The 21,331-nt window shown below is 36.0% G+C and overlaps 2 protein-coding genes across 3 annotated transcripts in view; one reads left to right on the forward strand and one right to left on the reverse strand.

Moving 5' to 3' along the window:
* Positions 1 to 11: 11 nt before the first annotated feature.
* Positions 12 to 10,149, reverse strand: LOC114353863 (zinc finger protein 595). Of its 2 annotated transcripts, XM_028305989.1 has the most exons (7): positions 10,005 to 10,149; positions 9,758 to 9,962; positions 8,982 to 9,211; positions 8,216 to 8,417; positions 6,754 to 6,895; positions 3,801 to 3,981; positions 12 to 596 (listed from the first exon to the last, which is right to left on the reverse strand). In XM_028305989.1, exons 2-7 carry the CDS (start codon positions 9,914 to 9,916, stop codon positions 464 to 466), a joined length of 1,047 nt encoding a protein of 348 aa, XP_028161790.1. In that variant the 5' UTR covers positions 9,917 to 9,962; positions 10,005 to 10,149; the 3' UTR covers positions 12 to 463. The 2 variants fall into 2 exon arrangements, with proteins under 2 accessions (XP_028161790.1, XP_028161789.1); XM_028305988.1 differs by having other exon boundaries at positions 9,758 to 10,149.
* A 2,528-nt stretch (positions 10,150 to 12,677) lies between these two features.
* The window catches only part of ATPCL (ATP-citrate synthase), a 68,155-nt gene continuing 59,501 nt past the window's right edge, over positions 12,678 to 21,331 (forward strand). Inside the window, exon 1 of the mRNA XM_028305981.1 lies at positions 12,678 to 12,818. The gene's annotated coding sequence lies outside the window, so the exon portion shown is untranslated. The remainder of the gene's footprint in view (positions 12,819 to 21,331) is intronic.

Raw genomic sequence — 21,331 nt, forward strand, 5'->3', positions numbered from 1 at the left:
AAAGACTGAAAATTAATTTTTCTTTTAATTTCCAGAACATTCGTAACAATTATAAATTAAACACTGTCCAATCACACACCAGTAAAATTAATTAATCAACAATATAAATAAAATATTCATACATTAGAAGTACAACCTGGTCGAGTTAACCTGCACAACTAGCAGCCGTGACGTCACGACAAAAAAAAATCAATTGATACTTTAACTCGTTGACAGAAGCTTCAATACAGGGTGTGGTAGTATGAAAGTAATTTCAAGAAAGAGAGAGAGAGCGGAGGGACTGTCCGATAGCTCACCCTGTTAGTGATTTCATGGAATTTTCCATGAAAATTTAAAATATTTTTTTTTCATCAGTGTCGTGTATACCTACCACATCTGAGATGGGCATTGTTTTACAAAACCACACCCTGTATTGACAATTTTTTTACCAAAAATACTAGCAACTTTCATTCAATTTTGAGCTTTAACCAGTTAAAATAATGTCTTTCTGCCTACCCGGGCGCTGCCTAGGCGTTTCGATGTTGTGGTTCTTCTGCAAATGTTTCTTCCAGTAACATCTTCGAGTGAAGCAGGAGTGGCAGACTTCACACTCGAAACTGGAAATTGGAAAATTTGGATAAAATTAGAGTAGATTATAGCAGACTTACGCCCGTATTCACAAACTATGAGGTAGAAAAGAAGCATAACTTTTACAGTGGCTTTTTCTGTATATTCAATAGACTGTTATTCTTCTTACGTTATACCAAAAAATCTGATTTTTATGCACATCAGCCAGATAGTTTTGACAGATTTTTTAGGCTAGCTGCCAAAGCCACGATGACCCAAACTTCATAATTCACCAACATTATATCCTATATTGGGAGCATACGTTGACAAACTTTCAGCTTTTATAAAATGACGTAGGTCTAGCGTTCACTAGCTCTTAGTCTGTACGTCCTTACAGGTGTACAACACTGAACCATCCCAGCTATGACATTGATAGGAGGGCTACTATCAATTCACTCGGTTATTAATTCCGATTTTTGCCACGTTCGACAACTATGAAGTGTCCTATAAGATTTACACGGATTTACAGGGAGATTCCATGGAGGGTAGTTAAACGGGAAGCATGGTCGATCTGTTTTAATGGTTTCAATTTATTATTTAATGGACTTTAGTGTACAAATGGCAATGCCAGATTGTGTATGGAAAGTGGCGTCTTTTTTTTTTCGCGCGGCCATCGACCAAACTTTGTTTTTTGATTACAAAATAGTGTAATAAACCAAACTTACTATGGCATGTATACCCCTAAACTCAGTCTGAACTGAGTTGCGAGCATTAGAAGTTTGATGATTTTCATACTAGATTTGCTTTTTGTGCGCAAGTTTTGTAAGAAATTGCAACAAAATATTGCGCTATTTTTTTATTGCGCTGATTCTGCTTTATACTGATGTCTGGAGCCTTTAATGGATGGTATTGTTTGTTTACACATACAATCTCACTATTTTGTTGCAATTTCTTACAAAACTTTGCGTGCAAAAAGCAAATCTAGTATGAAAATCATCAAACTTCTAATGCTCGTAACTCAGTTCAGACTGAGTTTAGAGGTATACATGTCATAGCAAGTTTGGTTTATTACACTATTTTGTAATCAAAAAACAAAGTTTGGACGATGGCCGCGCGAAAAAAAAATTTTTTTTTTCGCGCGGCCATCGACCAAACTTTGTTTTTTGATTACAAAATAGTGTAATAAACCAAACTTGCTATGACATGTATACCTCTAAACTCAGTCTGAACTGAGTTACGAGCATTAGAAGTTTGATGATTTTCATACTAGATTTGCTTTTTGTGCGCAAGTTTTGTAAGAAATTGCAACAAAATATTGCGCTATTTTTTTATTGCGCTGATTCTGCTCTATACTGATGTCTGGAGCCTTTAATGGATGGTATTGTTTGTTTACACATACAATCTCACTATTTTGTTGCAATTTCTTACAAAACTTTGCGCGCAAAAAGCAAATCTAGTATGAAAATCATCAAACTTCTAATGCTCGTAACTCAGTTCAGACTGAGTATAGAGGTATACATGTCATAGCAAGTTTGGTTTATTACACTATTTTGTAATCAAAAAACAAAGTTTGGTCGATGGCCGCGCGAAAAAAAAAAGACGCCAATTTCCGGCAGTCTTTTGGTGTTATTTTGTGTTCTAAAGTGCAGTGAAGTGATAAATTATAAAAAACATTGAAATACTTCGAATTTGAGCGCGCACCGAGTGTTGAGTGGGTTGCCGTATGAACAACCCGCTTTGGACCCGGTGGCGTCTTGAAACCTGCTTACGGGCATACTTAACTCCACGGAATCCATGAAAAATCAATAGAACTGAAACACCCACGTTCTATTGATAACTATGTCAATTATTTTTCACTCGACATTGGCAGTAATAAACCTCCCAGAGAGGTTTGGTTGCCACTAAAAAAAAAAAAAGATTTACGCCCTGTCACGTCATAATGATCTCAACATCAAATAAACCGCACCTTCCGCGACGCGAACTTTAAAGATTTTCTTCTGACACAATTATGGTACCCCAACAATATTGGTGTTATTCGAAAGCCCAATAAATATCCTTAAAGAAAAATACATTTCATTTCTAAATACATGATTAACATATACCATAAATGTGACTTGAAAATAGACCTCACTTTGGGCTCACCTCTGGGATCAATTAGACCAATTTTTATGGTTATAAAACCAAATAAAGATCTCACGTGTCCTCTTTAACAGATGGATAGCGATTAATCCCAACTTAACAGTTTTATAATCATAAAAAATGGCTATAGCGTAACTACCTATTTTTTGAAGAAGTGACTCTGGATCCTTGTAAAGACACATTTTTGGGGTAAAAACCTTTAATGAAATGAAGTTTAGAACTAGGCTTTCAAATGGTACCAATGTTGATGGGAAGTGGGGATGCATACGTTTGATAAGTGCTTGTCGCGGGAGGTGCGATTTATTTGATGCCGAGTGTATTTCAATGTCACCCCTCCCGTGCCGCTACCATGCCTCAGGCACTGGCTGAGTTAAGCTAGAACTATACAGGGTGGAAACGATAAGTGATCTCACTCGATTATTTTTAAACTATACAAGATATCCAAAAACAGGATAATGATCCTGAAAGTGCTTCCTTAGCTCTATCCAACGGTACCAAATCAATAATAAGTTACAAAATGAAGTGTTTCTATCCGAAAATTCAATGTTTCCAGCTTCCATACATTTAGTAAAACCACATAATATTAAAAACTATACAAGATATCCAAAAACTGGTTACTGATCCTGAAAGGGCTTTACGAGCTCTATCCAATGGTATCAATAATAAGTTACAAAATAAACTGGATCTATCTAAAAATTCAATGTTTCCAGCTTCCACACATTTAGTACTGCCACAGTCATGGCACTCATTTCTTGATAATATTATAACAGGTAAAGCCAAAAGCCAATGTTTTCCATGAATAATTTTAAATAAGAATGCAGTTTACGAGTTCATCTTAAGTATTTATTATTTGATAAAAAAAATTAACACTTCTAATATTGTGTGACTGGCATACATTTAGTATGGAGGCTGAGAACATTACATTTTCCGATAGATCCAGTTAATTCTGTAACCTATTACTGATACCGTTTGAAAGAGCTCATGAAGCACTTTCAGGATCAGTAATCAGTTTTTCGATATCTTGTATAGTTTAGAAATAATCGAGTGAGATCACTTATCGTTTCCACCCTGTAGAATTAATTACTTTTTATATAGTAGGTATTATTAAAACTCACCGTTTCACATTATTATGCGAGTCCATATGCCTGTTATACTTCGTGCGATCGAAGCAAGCGTACGTGCACAATTCGCAGCGGAATCGCTTCACACGTTCGTGCTCGCGTCGAATATGTTGGTTTAGAGTCGACGACGTTCGGTAGCGAACCGCGCAGATTTGACACTGGTAGAGTTTTATACCTGGAATGGAGAAAAATTGGTATTAAGCTCGGTTTTATTGAGGTGGGAAATATGTTCCCACTGTTTTATTGAGGTGGGAAATATATTCCCATTGTTTTATGAAGGTGGGAAATATATTCCCACTGTTATATTAAAGTGGGAAATACACTCGACACCAAATAAATCGCAATTCAAACATGCATCCCCAGTCCCCACTTCCCACCAATATTGGCACCATTTAAAAGCCTAGTTCTAAACTTCATTTCATTAAAGGAAAGGTTTTCCCCCAAAAAATGTGTCTTTAGAAGGATCCAGTCACTTCTACAAAAAATAGGTAATTACGCTTGAGCCAAATTTTATGGCTATAAAACTGTGAAGTTGGAATTAGGTAATCGCTATCCATGTGTTAAAGAGGACACGTGAGATCATTATTTGGTTTTATAACCATAAAAATTGGTCTAATTGATCCCAGAGGTGAGCCCCAAGCCAAGTGAAGTCTTTTTTCAAGTCACATTTATGGTATATGTTATGTTAATCATTTGTTTAGAAATTAAAATATGTGTTTTTCTTTAAGGATATTTATTGAGCTTTCAAATAACACCAATATTGTTGGGGCACCATGATTGTGTCAAAAGAAAATCTTTAAAGTTCGCGTCGCGGAAGGTGTGATTATTTGATGTTGAGTAATATTCCCACTATTTTATTAAGGTGGGAAATATATTCCCGTGCCCGTTTAACGACTTACCGGCGTGTATATGCAAGTGCTTGGCNACTCTGAATCCTTGTAAAGACACATTTTTGGGGTAAAAACCTTTCCTTTAATGAAATGAAGTTTAGAACTAGGCTTTCAAATGGTACCAATGTTGGTGGGAAGTGGGGATGCATACGTTTGATAAGTGCTTGTCGCGGGAGGTGCGATTTATTTGACGTCGAGTGTATATGGTTTCCAACATGGCAAAAATCGGAACCAGCGATCCGGTATTGACGGTGGCGCCCCGCTGTCAATGTCATGGATAGGACAGTTCAGTATTTTGGAACTATATCAATTCACTCGGTCATTAATTCCGATTTTTGCCACGTTAGACAACTATGAAGTGTCCTATAAGATTTACAGGAGGGAGCTACTATCAATACTGCCCTGTCACGTCATAATATTTCAATGTCACCCCTCCCGTGCCGCTCCCATGCCTCAGGCACTGACTGAGTTAAGCTACAACTATACAGGGTGTTAGGTAAATGGGTATATGAGCCGACCAGCGTTGCCAGACGTCCCGATTTTGGCGGGACGTCCCGATTTTTAGATCAAATTTAAATGTCCCGCGCGGGACAGGCTCGGTCCCGCTTTTCGGAGAGAGACACTCACTTCACCAGACTATTGTTTGAAACGCCATATTATTCTTACTAAAGAATAAAACTTTTAATTTTTTTTCTTTTTATATTCTAAAGAAAAATTTAACGATACAGTAAATCTTATTTTAAATATAATTTTTTTGTTAAAATACATTTTCTATGGCTACTTTTGCTATCTATTGTCACGTAAACGTAATTTTAAGTCAAACAAAAAGATAAATATTTGAAAACCTTTGATTATATACGTTTTTTTTACTATGTCCCGCTTCTGACAGAAGAATCCCGCTATTTTCACTCAAAAAGTACCAAAGTCCCGACTTGGCGAAGAAAAAAACTGGCAACGCTGGAGCCGACACTAACCCATGTTAACATGGGCATATAAATGGTATGGTGATGTCAGAAAATCGATATCTTCATTTTAATTATTTTAATTTTCATACAAAATAAATTTTATAAAATCCGATTTGTATGAAAAATAAAATAATTAAAATGAAGATATCAATTTTCTGACTTCACCATACCATTTATTACCCATGTTAACATGGGCTAGTGTCGGCTCATATACCCATTTACCTAACACCCTGTAGAATTAATTACTTTTTTAGATAGTTTATTAAAACTCACCGTTTAACATTATTATGCGAGTCCATATGCCTGTTATACTTCGTGCGGTCGAAGCAAGCGTACGTGCACAATTCGCAGCGGAATCCTTTAAAANACCTGGAATGGAGAAAAATTGGTATTAGCTCTGTTTTATTGAGGTGGGAAATATGTTCCCACTGTTTTATTGAGGTGGGAAATATATTCCCATTGTTTTATGAAGGTGGGAAATATATTCCCACTGTTATATTAAAGTGGGAAATACACTCGACACCAAATAAATCGCAATTCAAACATGCATCCCCAATCCCCACTTCCCACCAATATTGGCACCATTTAAAAGCCTAGTTCTAAACTTCATTTCATTAAAGGAAAGGTTTTCCCCCAAAAAATGTGTCTTTAGAAGGATCCAGTCACTTCTACAAAAAATAGGTAGTTACGCTTGAGCCAAATTTTATGGCTATAAAACTGTGAAGTTGGAATTAGGTAATCGCTATCCATGTGTTAAAGAGGACACGTGAGATCATTATTTGGTTTTATAACCATAAAAATTGGTCTAATTGATCCCAGAGGTGAGCCCCAAGCCAAGTGAAGTCTTTTTTCAAGTCACATTTATGGTATATGTTATGTTAATCATTTGTTTAGAAATTAAAATATGTGTTTTTCTTTAAGGATATTTATTGAGCTTTCAAATAACACCAATATTGTTGGGGCACCATGATTGTGTCAAAAGAAAATCTTTAAAGTTCGCGTCGCGGAAGGTGTGATTATTTGATGTTGAGTAATATTCCCACTATTTTATTAAGGTGGGAAATATATTCCCGTGCCCGTTTAACGACTTACCGGCGTGTATATGCAAGTGCTTGGCCAGGTCGTGCTTGTAAGTGGCTTTGTAGTCGCAATGCTCGCACGCATATTGCGGCGGGAGGTGAGTGCGTGTGTGCGAGTACATCGACGATTTGCACGCGTACAATTTGCCGCAGTGCTGGAAAAAAAATAGAAAAAACATTAATTGTCATTAACGACAAAAAATCTATTTATTTATTTAAGACACACTTAAAATTTAACATTACTGTCAAGATACCTTGCAGACTAGACTTTTAGTCGGTCACGCTGTTCATCACGGGACTATTCCCACCTCTCGTTCCCACCGCTGCAACTCCTGTGTAGCCAGGATCTACAGCTTGACCGCCATAAAAACCTAACCAATGAAGGTCAAGTTTGTCTCGAGGGAAAGTTAAACTGTCATTGGACCCGCAACGAAATTAATCAGAAGCATACAGGAGGAGTTCGAAGTTAAGGTTCGACTTCCCTCTAGTGTTAATCAGCATGAACATGTATGAAAGTGGGCACATTGCACCAATTTAGTATCAGCCGCATTTCTCATACAAATTGAAAGCCGATCCCACTATCGGCTGACTAAAAGAAGATAGGTTCTACTATACCCAGGCTATTGAGTATTGACATCCTGAAGACAACAGACTTTAAGAAGCCACGATAGCCGAACAGTGAAGGGGTCGGACTGGCCGACTCGTGATCCGAGGAACGCGGGTTCCATCCCTGCCGCCGCTCGACTATTGTGGTGAGCCCACTCGTATCACAAGCATATTTAGATTACCACGAGGGGTTAACAGGATTTTTTTTTTATGCATAACAAGGCAGGTATTTGACCACAATCGCACCTGATGTTAAGTGGGATGCGGTCTAGGATGGTACATATCTGCCCTGTAAGTGCCTATTCACTCTCGCCTTGAAAAGGCCCGGATTATAGTTTTCGGGAAAGACAGCAGCAGGCAGCGAATTCCAGTCCCTAGCTGTATTAGTAGGTAACTAGCGGCCGCCCGCGACTTCGTACGCGTGGATCCTGTTTTTCTCCCTTAGGGGTTGAATTTTGCAAAATCCTGTCTTAGTGAGCACCTACGTTCTAAAAGGAACCCCCATGCAAAATTTGAGACTTCTAGCACTTGTAGTTTCTGAGATTTCATGATGAGTGAGTCATGCCCGTTTTCACCATCAATCCCTAATTTTTAAGCGACCCCTATTAAACAAAATTCGTGTTATTTGTTACCATAGGGGTCACTTAAAAATTAGGGATTGATGGTGAAAACAGGCATAAGTCTATCAGTAATCGCTTTTATAGATTTAGATTTATATTTACAAATTGCTATAATATTCTTTAAAAAATGCAATAAAATTTTTAAAACGTCAAGCCGTGAGTACATAATGTAACTCATTAATAAACGTCGCATTAAGACCCGTGTCTTACTATTTTAATTAAAATGCAATAAACCTGTAAGATAAATACCTCGCACATATAAGTCTCCGCTTGAGCTCCGTGGACAGTTCTCTTGTGCTCATCATTCAATTTTCTACTCGCAAAGCTGACCTTGCACGGTTCGCACCACAACCTTCTGAAATTGAACTTCTTCAAGCGAGGCTTCTTTTGTTTCCCTTCTTTCTTCTTGTATGGGCCACGGATCTTACGTGGCTTCTTTTCTGGAATGGTACTATAATGAATAATCAAAATTATTTGATTACTTTACATTTAATTACTGTGAGAACATAGTAAATAATTGACCAAAAAAGTATATTTTGTGATATAGTTAAACCATTAATTGAATAATGTAAGTACTCTTAAAATCATAAAGAAGAATGTTCAAAAAACCCCATACCCATCTTGTGTCTGTCCAAGACAATATAGCCCCCTTACTAATAAAAAGTTAAGGTGGCGGTTCGCACCGCGACAGAGACAGGAGACCGCGACCGTTATTTGACTAAGGCAGAGACCTGTGTCTCTGTCTCGCTTGCGAACTGTCGCTTATTCATTGTCTAAAGTCAAGTAACGTTCGCGGTCTCCCGTCTCGGTCTTGCGTCTCGGTCTCCTGTCTCTGTCGCGATGCGAACCGCCACCTTTACACAGTCGTTGAACACTGTTTTAAAATAACATTTCCATACTAAATGTCACTTAAAAACACTGTTCAACCAGCGTCTAACTTTTATTAGTAAGAGGGTATGGGTCTAAGTAGTTTTTAAATATCTTTTAAAATAAATAAGTTAACAAAAATCCTTACATTTCTTCCTCTTTAAATCCATCATCGGGCTCCTCCTTAACATTAAAATCATCGTCACAAAAATGGTCATCGTCACTGAAATAATCCAATTCAGTCTTAATTCCGCTTTTAAGTAAATCCTGGTACGTCTCATTGGCTAGTATACAGGAGGATTTGAATTTGTATGCGATTGTCATGTCTTGGATGCAGTTACTGCATATTTGTGACGGAAGACCGTCGTCTATCGTGATCTGGAATGGAAAAAACATTATTTTATAGACTAAATAAATCAAAGAAACTTAAATTTAATTAATTTTGACCAGTATTTTGGTACTTATAAGGGTCCGAAATAATTAACAAAAGGTAGATATTGGGTGCACTTTACATATCTCCTTATCTTTTGGGTCCTACCAGCGCTTTCAGAAAATTGTTACTGTAAATATTTAGCTAAAACAGTGTTTTTTGTGTAGGCTTGCTCTCTATAATGATCTCATCCAAAAAGATAATAATATGATCTACAGTGAAGCAAACCTGCATAGAAGGTTTACATGTAATAAAACTTCATAATAACATCTAACAAACTCTAACCCAAGTTATAATTTTCAGATTTTAGGCCAACAATTTGAGCATAAATGAGCAAAAACTTAATTAATCTAACTCATGGGTGTCTTTTAGGAAAGCTGTCAAATGACTTGGCACCAGTTTGTCTTATAACTACAACAATAACTCTTACAAGTGCTTCTAAGACTAAAGAAGTGTAGATTCTAGGTTAATAATGAAAGTAAATAGTCATTTACCTGTAAACCTGTACAATATAAAATCTTATCGACAATATCACAGCCTGCATCAAAAATATAGGACATTGCCAAGTAGCTGCACATGCAGACCCTACAGGTGTCCTTAGGGCATTCTATTTTTATTTTTTTCTCTTCACTGGGTTGCTTAATGCTAGTCATTGTGAGAAGAATCTCTTGAACTTAGCTCTTGAAGGAGAAATCACCACCACAAATGACAAGTTTTACTATCAGGCCATGCTATCAGGCTTTTTATGTTAATGTTGATTGTTGATCATAAATACTAAATTAATTTTTGTGGGATAGAATTCCGTAAATATCTATATTAAAAAATAGATTCTTTCATATTTTTACCAATTTTTACAATCAAGGAAATACGAATCAAAATCATCACAGACACACTCATGTCATGAAAATGTCAAAATTGTCAAAAAATAGTGAAGTCCATGCCACATTAATTGATCATTATCGACAGAATATCTGTGTCTATAGTTACAAAGTATGAAAATCATCAATCATTGAAACCTGTCCTGTATAATAAACAGGATCAGGATTTGGTTGATTTAAAATTATTAGAAGTAGTGGAATAGGCTGATAACCATGGTTTTATTTATATTAACCGGCAGACAGTGGTGGTGACTGAGTTTGTTGCGGCGCTTCTTCTCAGCACTTGCCAAATGTTGGTCTCGAAGCGCTGGTAGGGTAAAAAGATTATGAGACATGTAGAGGCTCCTTAAGAGCATTATGACGATTTGTAAGAACTATTTATTAGTCTAAACAAATAAAGAAATTTTGACTTTGACTTTCATAATGTTTTACTATGCGCTCTATGCCAAGAATAGTCGGAAATTACAAAAAAACACCTTTATAAATAGTAAATTATAGATGAATTAGTGATGAAGGAAATAAATTGTAATTTTTATATACGTAAAATACTTAATTTATTAGTGTAATAAATCTGCGTCAATCAGACAGATATTTCCGATTTGTTTGAAAAAAAAAAACGATATAAACTGTCGATAACGAACACACTAAAATAATATAGCATCACTAGTAAAACTAGAATCTCCATCCTAAAAAGCGCCATCTGTATTTATTAACTTGTAATGGCTATTATGTTGTTTTCTATAAAAATGCAAAATAATAAAAAATGGAGAAGAAAGCAGAGGGAAGGAGGTATATAACGTATTACAATACAAATAACCACTTGAAATATCATTTTGCTACTTGACCAGTGTCAATCTATGGCATTAAATGCGAATTTGCATTAAATGAAAATCACAAAAATAATTAAGTTATAGTTTTTATTCTTAAATATAGATGGCGTTGTTTTTATCTTTCGTTCGTTCAAAAACAAGAATTAAAAATTTTCCACTATTTTTAGGATGCTTCATTCATTAACATCACAATTAAATAAATCATGGGAAATAATTTACAAAATAAAATAATAATATTTATAGTACAAAGAAGTAATTTCAAATTCCATTCAGAATTTCTGAACGGAATTACAAATGGCCGCTGTGAAACGTCAATCATTGCTGACATCGACTCGTCGTTTTGTCGGTCGGCCGGATTATCGAGCGATTTCAAAGTGAATATTAATTATTGATATNTTAATTTCATTTAAACAAAGTTTTCACATTGTAATTAACAATATTCTCAAATATATTTTAATTAAGAAAAAAATGAAAATATGAAGGAAACAGGAGCAGCGACATCTAGAGCGTTTTAGGGTAGTTAAAAAGTATTTGAATTTATTCACCGATGTCGCTGTTTGGAAGCAAGTTTCACTTCGATGACCGTTGTATGGAAGTTTCCGCACCCTGACAGAAACAACCTTCAGACATACACTCTAATCTGTGGAAACAACATGTCATGAAAATGTCAAAATTGTCAAAAAATAGTGAAGTCCATGCCACATTAATCGATCATTATCGACAGAATATCTGTGTCGATAGTTACAAAGTATGAAAATCATTAATCATTTAAACCTGTCCTGTAATAAACAGGATCATGATTTGGTTGATTTAAAATTATTTGAAGTAGTGGAATAGCAATAGGCTAATAATTTCAAAAAGTTTTACTTGCGCCCTATGCCAAGCAAGAATAGTCGGAAATTGCAAAAAAAGCACCTTAAGGTAGTAAATGAATTGATGATGATGGAAATAACTTATAATTTTGCCAAAATAAAAGAAGAAGAAGAAGAAGAAGTAATTTTTAATTTGTATATGCGTAAAATACTTTAGTGTAATAAATCTGCCTTAATCAGATAATAATATCAATACACTACGATATAAACTATCGATAACGAACATACTAAAATAACGAATCATCACTAGTAAAACTAGAATCTCCAGCCTAAAAAGCGCCATCTGTATTTATTAACTTGTAATGGCTATTATGTTGTTCAAAGTGTAAAGTTTAAAAATACAAAATAGTAAAAAATGGAGAAGAAGGCAGCTAGGAGAGGAGGTAACGTATTAATATTACCACTTGAAATATCGTTATGCTATTTAATAATCTTTGGACAGTTTTTGGACAATTTCACACAGCGCCAGTTAGCCCCAAAGTAAGCAACTTAATGTTGTGACCAGTGTCAATGGCATAAAATGCGAGTTTGCATTAAATGAATGCCATCAAAAATAATTGTTTTAGTTTTTACTCTTAAATATAGATGGCGTTGTTTCTTTCTTTCGTTCGTTCGTTCAAAGACAAGAAATAAAATTAAAGCAAGAATGTAATCAATTTTATTTTTATTTTATTGATTTACAAGTATTTTTCCACTATTTTTAGGATGCTTTATTCATTTTCATCTTTTTTTGTGCGAATCATAAATAAATCGCGGGAAATAATAAAGTACAAAGAAGTAATTTCAAATTCCATCCGGAATTTCTGAACGGAATTACAAATGGCCGCTGTGAAACGTCAATCATTGCTGACATCGTCGTTTTGTCGGTCGGCCGGATTATCGAGCGATTTCAAAGTGAATATTAAATATTGATATAATTTATCAGTGTGTATCAGTGCCGCCTGTAAGCCCCATCGCAGTAGCCGGCAGATATCTGTAAGTTTTATTAAAAATACTTGTGTAATTGTCGATAAATGTGCGTTTATGTTCTGGGTTGTTATCTCCGATTTTTAGTGCTGACTTGAAGACGAATTATCGGCTTATGTCGGCTTTTATTATGCTCATTACTCAGTACTGATTGCGGTTTATTGATTGTACAATGTTGTCATGCTATTGGCATCGAAATTGTGATATCAAAAGAGGGAAATCTTTCGTCAGATTTTGTCACTTCGATCTTTTCAATTTTACGCATAGTTTCTCTGTATTTCCAATACAATTCAAATTGGAATCTTATTAGTATTATTTTAATTTAATCTTATAGTTATTTACTATGCATTCAAATATTGTTTCACAAAAAAAAACCAATACCCACTTTTGTTACAAAATATTTAAAAACGACTAGGTACACCGAAACCTTTAAGCAAGTTTTTGAATTCTTATTTGAGGAATAAACCTTTCAACCTAAACTTTCATTGCAATTACAAGTGGCATAATGTGACAGTTGTAATTTGGAAAGGCCTTCTCTCTGGTGTTTTTTGTATGTTATGCAGTTACTTTTCTCCGTAAAGGGACTCAAGGCAATTTAAGCACAAAAACTGTAACAAGACAGAAATATTTTTTATTATTATTGGACGCTACGCCTCAAAAGATAGCACATGCTTGAGCTCGCTTGAGAGATTCCAGATGAGATGGTGCTATTTTATGGAATAACAATCAAATACTCCACTCCCAGAAGTCCTAGTTGTCCTCATCTTAATATGACATTGGATACCAATTTGTGTGTGCATTTTTCCTACCAAAGTAGACTACTAGTGTAATTGTTTTGTAATGTTGAACCCGAGTTTCAGATTGTACCTAGGATGCACATAGTTAAACAGTCCTCCAATTGTTGCTGGAAACCCTTGATCAAAATATCCTTTTGAGGAATATTTTTATCAGTTCATCTGTCTAGAATGTAGATGGTCAGATAAAAGTCATTAAAAGGCATTTATTTTGCAAGTAGGCTTTTAAAAAGCACTTTTACACGTCCCAGTATTACTGTAACCCTACCACTGCTTCAGGACATTGGCCAGACAGGCCAGTGTTGAGAAGAAGCAGCGCAAGAAACTTCTCTCTCTCTCCTCCATTCCGCTCAGCGCGAAGTATATTGTATGGAAATGCCGCACGTCTCTTCTTCGTTCTGCTCAATCGTTTCTCCTGACCCACCTGAGCTAAGAAGAGTGATGTGAAAATACGAAATTCTATTGTATGCTTTAACTTATCTCGCCTGCTCTCGCCTCATTTCAGCCTTAGTGAAAACGAGTCTGGAAGGCAGACTTTACTTACGATCAGCTTTTGTCAGTTCCATAAAGTGGTATCCACTCCACTGAATTTCACCAATACCACGTGTGCAGTCTTGAAAAGGTTTCGTTCGTTTCAGCCGAATGACGTCCACTGCTGGACAAAGGCCCCCCCCCTAAGGATTTCCACAGCGACCGGTCCTGCGCCGCCCGCATACAGGCACCTCCCGCGACCTTCACCAGTTCGTCGGTCCACCTAGTGGGGGGTATGCCTATGCCCAGTGCTACGTCTTCCGGCTCGTGGTTGCCACTCGAGAATTTCGCCATCAGCTCTGCGAGCTACCGTCCGTTCTCACGTCCGAAATACCGCAGTGTGAAGACAAAAGTCTTTGACCAGTGTGTGTACCCATTGGCGTATCTAGGTTTTTTGGCACGCGCATGGTTGCCAGTGATAACTTGTTGATCTGAGACGTGGTCGTTTACCATAGGCCTCATAAAAAGGTTCAAGATCACCCAAAGGGCGATGGAGCGGGCTATGCTCGGAGTTTTGCGCGATCGAATCAGTAATGAGGAGATCCGCAGGAGAACCAAAGTGACTGACATAGCCATAGACTTCCAGAGAAACAGGCCTCATTTTTCGTCCACCATCATAATCTCTTACATAACACAGGTCCACGGCTCCTTCGGTCGTATACATACACACTTCCCCGTTGCGTTAAATGTCGCTGCGACATTCTGCATTTTCAACCGACTTTAACAAAGAAGGAGGTTCTCAATTCGGTTTTTGCTTGTAGAATCATACAGCCTCTTACATAATACTGGTCTACAACTCCTGCGCATCAAAAGCTGGAACATCCTCGAGCTCGATGAACGAAATTGATGAGCTTCCACCGATAGATGGGGCTATTTAATGGAATAGTAGTTAATTTAGTTTTTTGCTTGTAGAATTATACAGTCTTACATAACACGGGTCCACGGCTCCTTTGGACTTACGTACACACTTCCCCGGGGCGTTAAAGGTCGCTGCGACATTCACTCGACATTGGCAGCGTTGGCCGGGGCTATCGCTCGCGACCCCGCTGCTATCAGGAAGTTACCAGATACTGTCTCCACGTAGATTGTTACCTTACAAGCTTACGACTTATTTTTTATTTGGATAGACTATTTAAACAGTACTTACAAATCGTCCTTTGCTCTTTAGGAGCCTCTACATGTCATAATATTTTTGCTCTACCAGCGCTTCGAGACCAAAATTTGGCAAGTGCTGAGAAGAAGCGCCACAACAAACTCAGTCACCACTGTCTGCCGGTTCAAATTCTTTATTAGCATGTAGATCCTTTCAGGGGTCTGATGCAGAATGTGGACTTCGTAAAATTGCCCTTTACCATACTAATATTTTACAGAAAGCATTTTGCGAAGTTTAACCCTCTTTCAGGGCACTATAGCTTGCTCTACCAACTTCAAAACAACATAATATCGGCTGATGCTGAGAAGAAGTAGCGGAAGTCTGTCACTTTTATAGACAAACTTGGCCTTCACTGGTTGGGTTATGGCGGTCAAGCTGTAGATCCTGGCTACACAGGAGTTGCAGCGGTGGGAACGAGAGATGGGAATAGTCCCGTTAGTAGAATGACGAAATCCCTACTTCCCTACTAATAGTATAAATGCGAAAGTAACTCAGACAGACATGTCTGTGTCACTGTCACGGCTAAACCTCTGAACCGATTTTGATGTTTGGCATAGAGATAGTTTGAGTCCCGGAAAAGGACATAGGATAGTTTTTATCTCGGTTTTTGAAACAGGGACGCGCGCGATGAAGTTTTTCTGTGACAAACAAATTCCATGCGGGTGATGCTGCGGGCGGAAAGCTAGTTTTGAAATAAATTGCACACTTGCGAGATTCGATCACACAAAATCTTCCTCCAGTCCATTTTTTCATCAGTTTATCATAATCATGCCCGTGGGGTCAGCCATTGTCACATTCAACATACAATACGCCATATCACTATCACGAGTCTAAAACGCGGGGTGCAGGTAACTGATACCGATTGACCCCCGATAACATTGTTTTAATCCCTATTCCCGCTTTAGTACACGTGGCGAGTTCATGATCTGAATTGAAATCAAATCTTTGATCACAATTTAATTAGATAATTATTGTATTTAAAAAAAAAATTTAATACAAATGCAAGCATGTACCTACGCTTAGTGACCACTAGATTGTTTTTTTTTTTACATTTCTGATCGTTAAGATTTTTTTTAAACTTGTCATTGTAACACATGTCTGCTTTCATAAATCTATATTATTTGTTTATTTAATCTTGAATTTAACTAGGTACAAGCGAACTGAAGGGTTTATCTGTCGGCTCACCTTTTGGTCCGAACAAAAAACATTTAGGTGCTTAACAAAATCAATTTATTCTCCATCGCCCCGATAGTGGGGCAAATGGGAATATTGAGGCGAATTTTAATATTTTTAAATTCCCTTTCGTCACATTTCAAAATAACCTTATTTTTTTTTAAGTTGTTTAATCAAATATCTTAGTATGAGTGACATTGTGATGTTTTTGTAAAAGAACTAACAACATTTTTTATGGTTCCAACTAAGATTCCAATTTGTATACGAATATGCACCGATCGTACTTCGTATGATTTTTACTACTTCATGTAAATTGATATTCTGATGTCGCATAAGTCTTCAATTAAAAAAATATCGGCTGCAGCGTATTTTGTAACTCCGATAACTTTTCTCAGCGAGGCCAGGCATCACGTCACGATCTGAAGAAATTATCTTATACTATTCCATATAGACAGCGTGCGTAGTTCCTTCCTTACGTAATGTATGACATTCACCTTGTGTATGACCACTGCTGATAGAATATCAGTTGCAAGTCAGGTCAAGTTCGCACAATAACTATTCTTAATTCTGTATGCCATTTTGACTTTTTTTTTATCCACAAAATTTTTAAGATGACTTAAAAGATAAAAGATTTTTATACGAAACAGTTAATGCATATTTATATTTTTCACTCTTTAACCCCCATTGAAACTATTTTTTGTCAATGTCACTTTTGTATTGTGACGGTTTGCGTAGTTTTTTAAAATGTGACGGCTGGAATGGGCTGATATTTCGCGCTTTACATACTGCTGAAGGCAGTATAATGCTTAAATTCACACACAACCGTTTTTGTATAGCAATAATGACTTAACCTCGTGGGTTTCTAATCCTAATGCTATGTACGCAGCTGACAGCACATTAAACTATCCATTTTTGTCGCAAAATCGTCCCTATTACAACTAAATAAGATGCTACAGTGTTTACGGGACTATTCCCACCTATCTTTCCCACTATTGCAACTCCTGTGTAGCCAGGATCTACAGCTTGACCGTCAATAAAAAAAAACTAATGAAGGTCAAGTTTGTCCCGGGGGAAAGTTAAACTGTCATTGGACCCGCAACGAAATTAATCAGAAGAACATAGGAGGAGTTCGAAGTTAACTGTGTTTAGCTGTCGTCTGTACCAGTGATAGCTCATTAAGCTAAAGTATTTATAAGATACATACAAATAAATGATTTGATTTGAAAAAGATTTCAAGGCTAATCAAAAGGTACTACTTAGTTTAACATGCCTAAAATTGTATTTTTATCGTAACATTTTTGTCACAACCAACCAAAATTTTAGTCTTACTTAAAGACGCTGTAATACACGTGTTTTTCTTATTTTCATAAAATGTTTCACTCAATGTAAAAGCCTCTAAAACTCGCATTGTCAGACACGTGAGATATTTTTAAAATCATTTCTAATACATATTCAATAGTTTTTTTTTTTAAAGTATAATTGTTTGAATTGACCAAAAGAATGTAAAACTATTTATCGCTGGCAAACTATGATGAATCCACTACATCAATAGGAGAATACTATTCTTTTTGTTTAAATAACATATAGACGATAGTCTGTACAATCTTTAAGCTACGAGCTTTTTTTTAGACATTAATACTTTAGGAAAATAAATTCCCATCGGTCCCTTAATTTCATTAACGAGGGGATTTTGGAATAAATTTAATGAACGTCAAATTTTTATTACTTATTTTTTTTTCCTTTATAAATACACGTCCAGATTTTGTTACATAAGTAAAAAATGAAAATATTTTAGAGAAATCATACCAGGAAAATATCTTTTTAAAATGTCTATAAAAACTATCGTCGACTAAAAAAAGTTTTTAATCTCACTGCGTCTCATAAAAACAACATCCGACAGTGTTTTAGTAGTTTTGACATTATGTTCACCTTTACATCTTTACGTCATTAAAAATACAGCGTTGTATGTACCTATTTATAAAAAAATATGTTTAAACCATTGGACTTCTGATTCTTGTACAGTATTTTGATTTTTTTTTCGACTCAGTGTCGCCATTTTCATGAAAAAAAATAACCCCAAAATAAAAGACTCGTGACAAAATGTTAAATCCCACCAATGAAACGGCTGAAAATTAAAAAGGGTTGGGGAGGCCTGATACTCGCATGCTCCCTTAGCAGTTTCTGGTGATTTAGATAGCATCGTGCTCGTGCTCCTGGAGTGTATACCAAATGACCTGATAATGAAAATTAAAATTGCCGCCATATCAGTCTCCCGAATCGGCAAAGTTAAGTGCCACTTGGAGTATCAAAGCAGTGATTCTACAACTCGCCTCAATCGATTGTATCGTGCGCGCGCGCATGTTTTCCGCGCCACCGTATCAGTAGGTCGCCGGCAGCCCGAGAGAGCGGACGCGTCGCTCCACTTCCCGCGTTCTTAGTGATAACCGCGCGTGATATCTCATACACCGAACATTATCAGTGCAGAATAAATTCGCAGTACGCTGCAATAGCTGCCCAAAAGTGAGTGTGTATTAAAATAACTGATTACAGCCAAATATGTTATATGCAAATCCAGTCGCGCCGGTCGTCGGGCGAAAGTGTGTCCCGATTGTATAGTATTGACGTTGCGCGCTAGTTTTCATTAAACGATGATATTTCCTTTTTTTTAAATCGAATTCAATTCAAAGGTATTGTTTTTTTCAAATAGGTTTGTTACGACCGTAGTGACAACTAGGTACTTTAGGTGAAGAAGTTTTTCTTGACGTCATTACTGTTTGGTCTTGATTAGCATATTGCTCTTCAAACTACAAAGTTCATAACGTTCACGGACAAACGTTAAGCGTACAACACGTTGCTAACGTCAACAAAACGTAGGTAAATCTTACTAAGGAAAAAAATATTTTTGGCAAAAAAATGTGACATGGTTTGCGAAGATCTTTCAATATGAAAGTTATATCCAAATAGGAAAAGTAGTGTTTTTTTTACATTGTAGCGTAATTTACATTTACCTATTGCTATTTTTTATAAAATGACCAATGAGCACACTAGTATTTAATGCGTATTAAAATATATTCGTATTCCAATACTAATTAATTTATCAGAATTAATTTAAATAATTAAGAAATAGAAACAAACGTGTAGTGTGAAACTTTTTTATGTTTACTATTTTTTTAACACATTATTCATATTATCACAGTTTTAATTATAATTATTGGCACCATTTTCATAATATCTCATTTGCGATACGATTAATATTTTTTGTTTATATCAATTTTATTTGCATTAATTAAATCTGCATTGAAACAATGCTAAAATTATTTAATAACCGATGTAAAAATACCTGAAACAAAGCTGAAAAACATTAAAAATATTTATGATCCTTTGTGAAATTCCAAAAGTTCACAAAGGTTAATTCACACTTATTAAAATAGGGATAAATCATCGATTATTTATTTATGTATTTAAATTTAATTATTATTTAAATGTTACCCTTCGGATTTTTATCATAATCAATTAATATCATTCGAACAATGAAGTTAGCCTATTATTGCATGTACTTACTATGTTATTTGCAACAAAATAGTAATCCTATTGATAATATTATAATTTTTTTGAATAACTTTAAGTAACCTGTCAAGTGTCGATCACACGAAATCACAATAAAATTATGTGTGGTTCACAAACTTAATTTATTATAAATATATTCAATGGATTTGTATAATTTTTGTTTAACTGCCTGAATGAAGTAGAACAAGGAACGAGTTTTTGGCGACATTTTTTCTGTAGTATATTTACGAAAGTATTTATTTGATAGAATACATTAGATGTTGTGAATGGATTAGCTGTGTGGTTCTGGCAGAGTGGAATAGAACTACCCCCACTCTTCCGGCGGATGTCATAACATGGCGACCGAGGGAGAAATATGCCACGATTTTTTTAAAGATTATTAGTAATTTGTCTTGCAAAACTTACTTATAGTCCCGTTAGCCCCTCGTACTTAGCTAAATATGCTTTTGTCACGAGTGGGATCACCACAATACACCACAAACCTCGTTCCCCGGATCACGAGTCGGCCAGTCCGACCCCTTCACCGTTCGTCTATTGTAACTTCAAAATATTATCAAAAATATACTATTATCAGGCCTACTCAACCCCTCTTGTCAGCTTGGGGAGTGTAGGCCAAATCCTCCCATTCCTCTATTAAATTAGTCTTTCTTGCTTCTGCAATGAAAACTAAATGACCTGATGATGAAAGCGCGTGTTCTCTTATCTTTTAAGTATGGTACGAAATCTGTAGTTTAACTCGAACAAGTTTTTATATTGATGTAAAATCCTTGTAAAAATCTTATCATCGCTTTATTACTAGCGTCGTAAACACTTCACGATTTTAACAACGTTATATTTTGTTCTAACCATGTATAGCCGAATGATATTTTCAAACAATCCATTGACGAACTACTCAAAAAACTGGTTTTGAGTACTGTCAACAGCACGTCAGATTTTTTTTTGCAAAGTCGACTCTATTACCATTACATAAATATGCTTCAGTATCGAGTTTGATATGCGTCATTGAGACACCTATTTGCAGTTTTCATAATTGCTTACTGATTTAACAGTCTCAAAATGTTTTAAAAAATATAATTAGTTTTTTAATCGTATTTTTCATGTGCACACATAGAGAAACTACGAATACGTATGCTAGAGAAACAGAAAACATATTTCTATTGTATCCCAAATAAAATCGTAAGTTTTCCCATTTGCCCCCTAGGGGGGACGATGGGAAAGAGTGTTAATAACATTTTTGATGACGCTTTCTTTATGCTAAGCTAACGAGGAAGCTCTTGGACTGCATCTCACCTGATGATCAGGGC

This window comes from Ostrinia furnacalis, unplaced genomic scaffold (genome assembly GCF_004193835.3).
Source record: "Ostrinia furnacalis isolate ACB-3 unplaced genomic scaffold, ASM419383v2 OfSCF1848, whole genome shotgun sequence".
Taxonomy (NCBI): domain Eukaryota; kingdom Metazoa; phylum Arthropoda; class Insecta; order Lepidoptera; family Crambidae; genus Ostrinia; species Ostrinia furnacalis.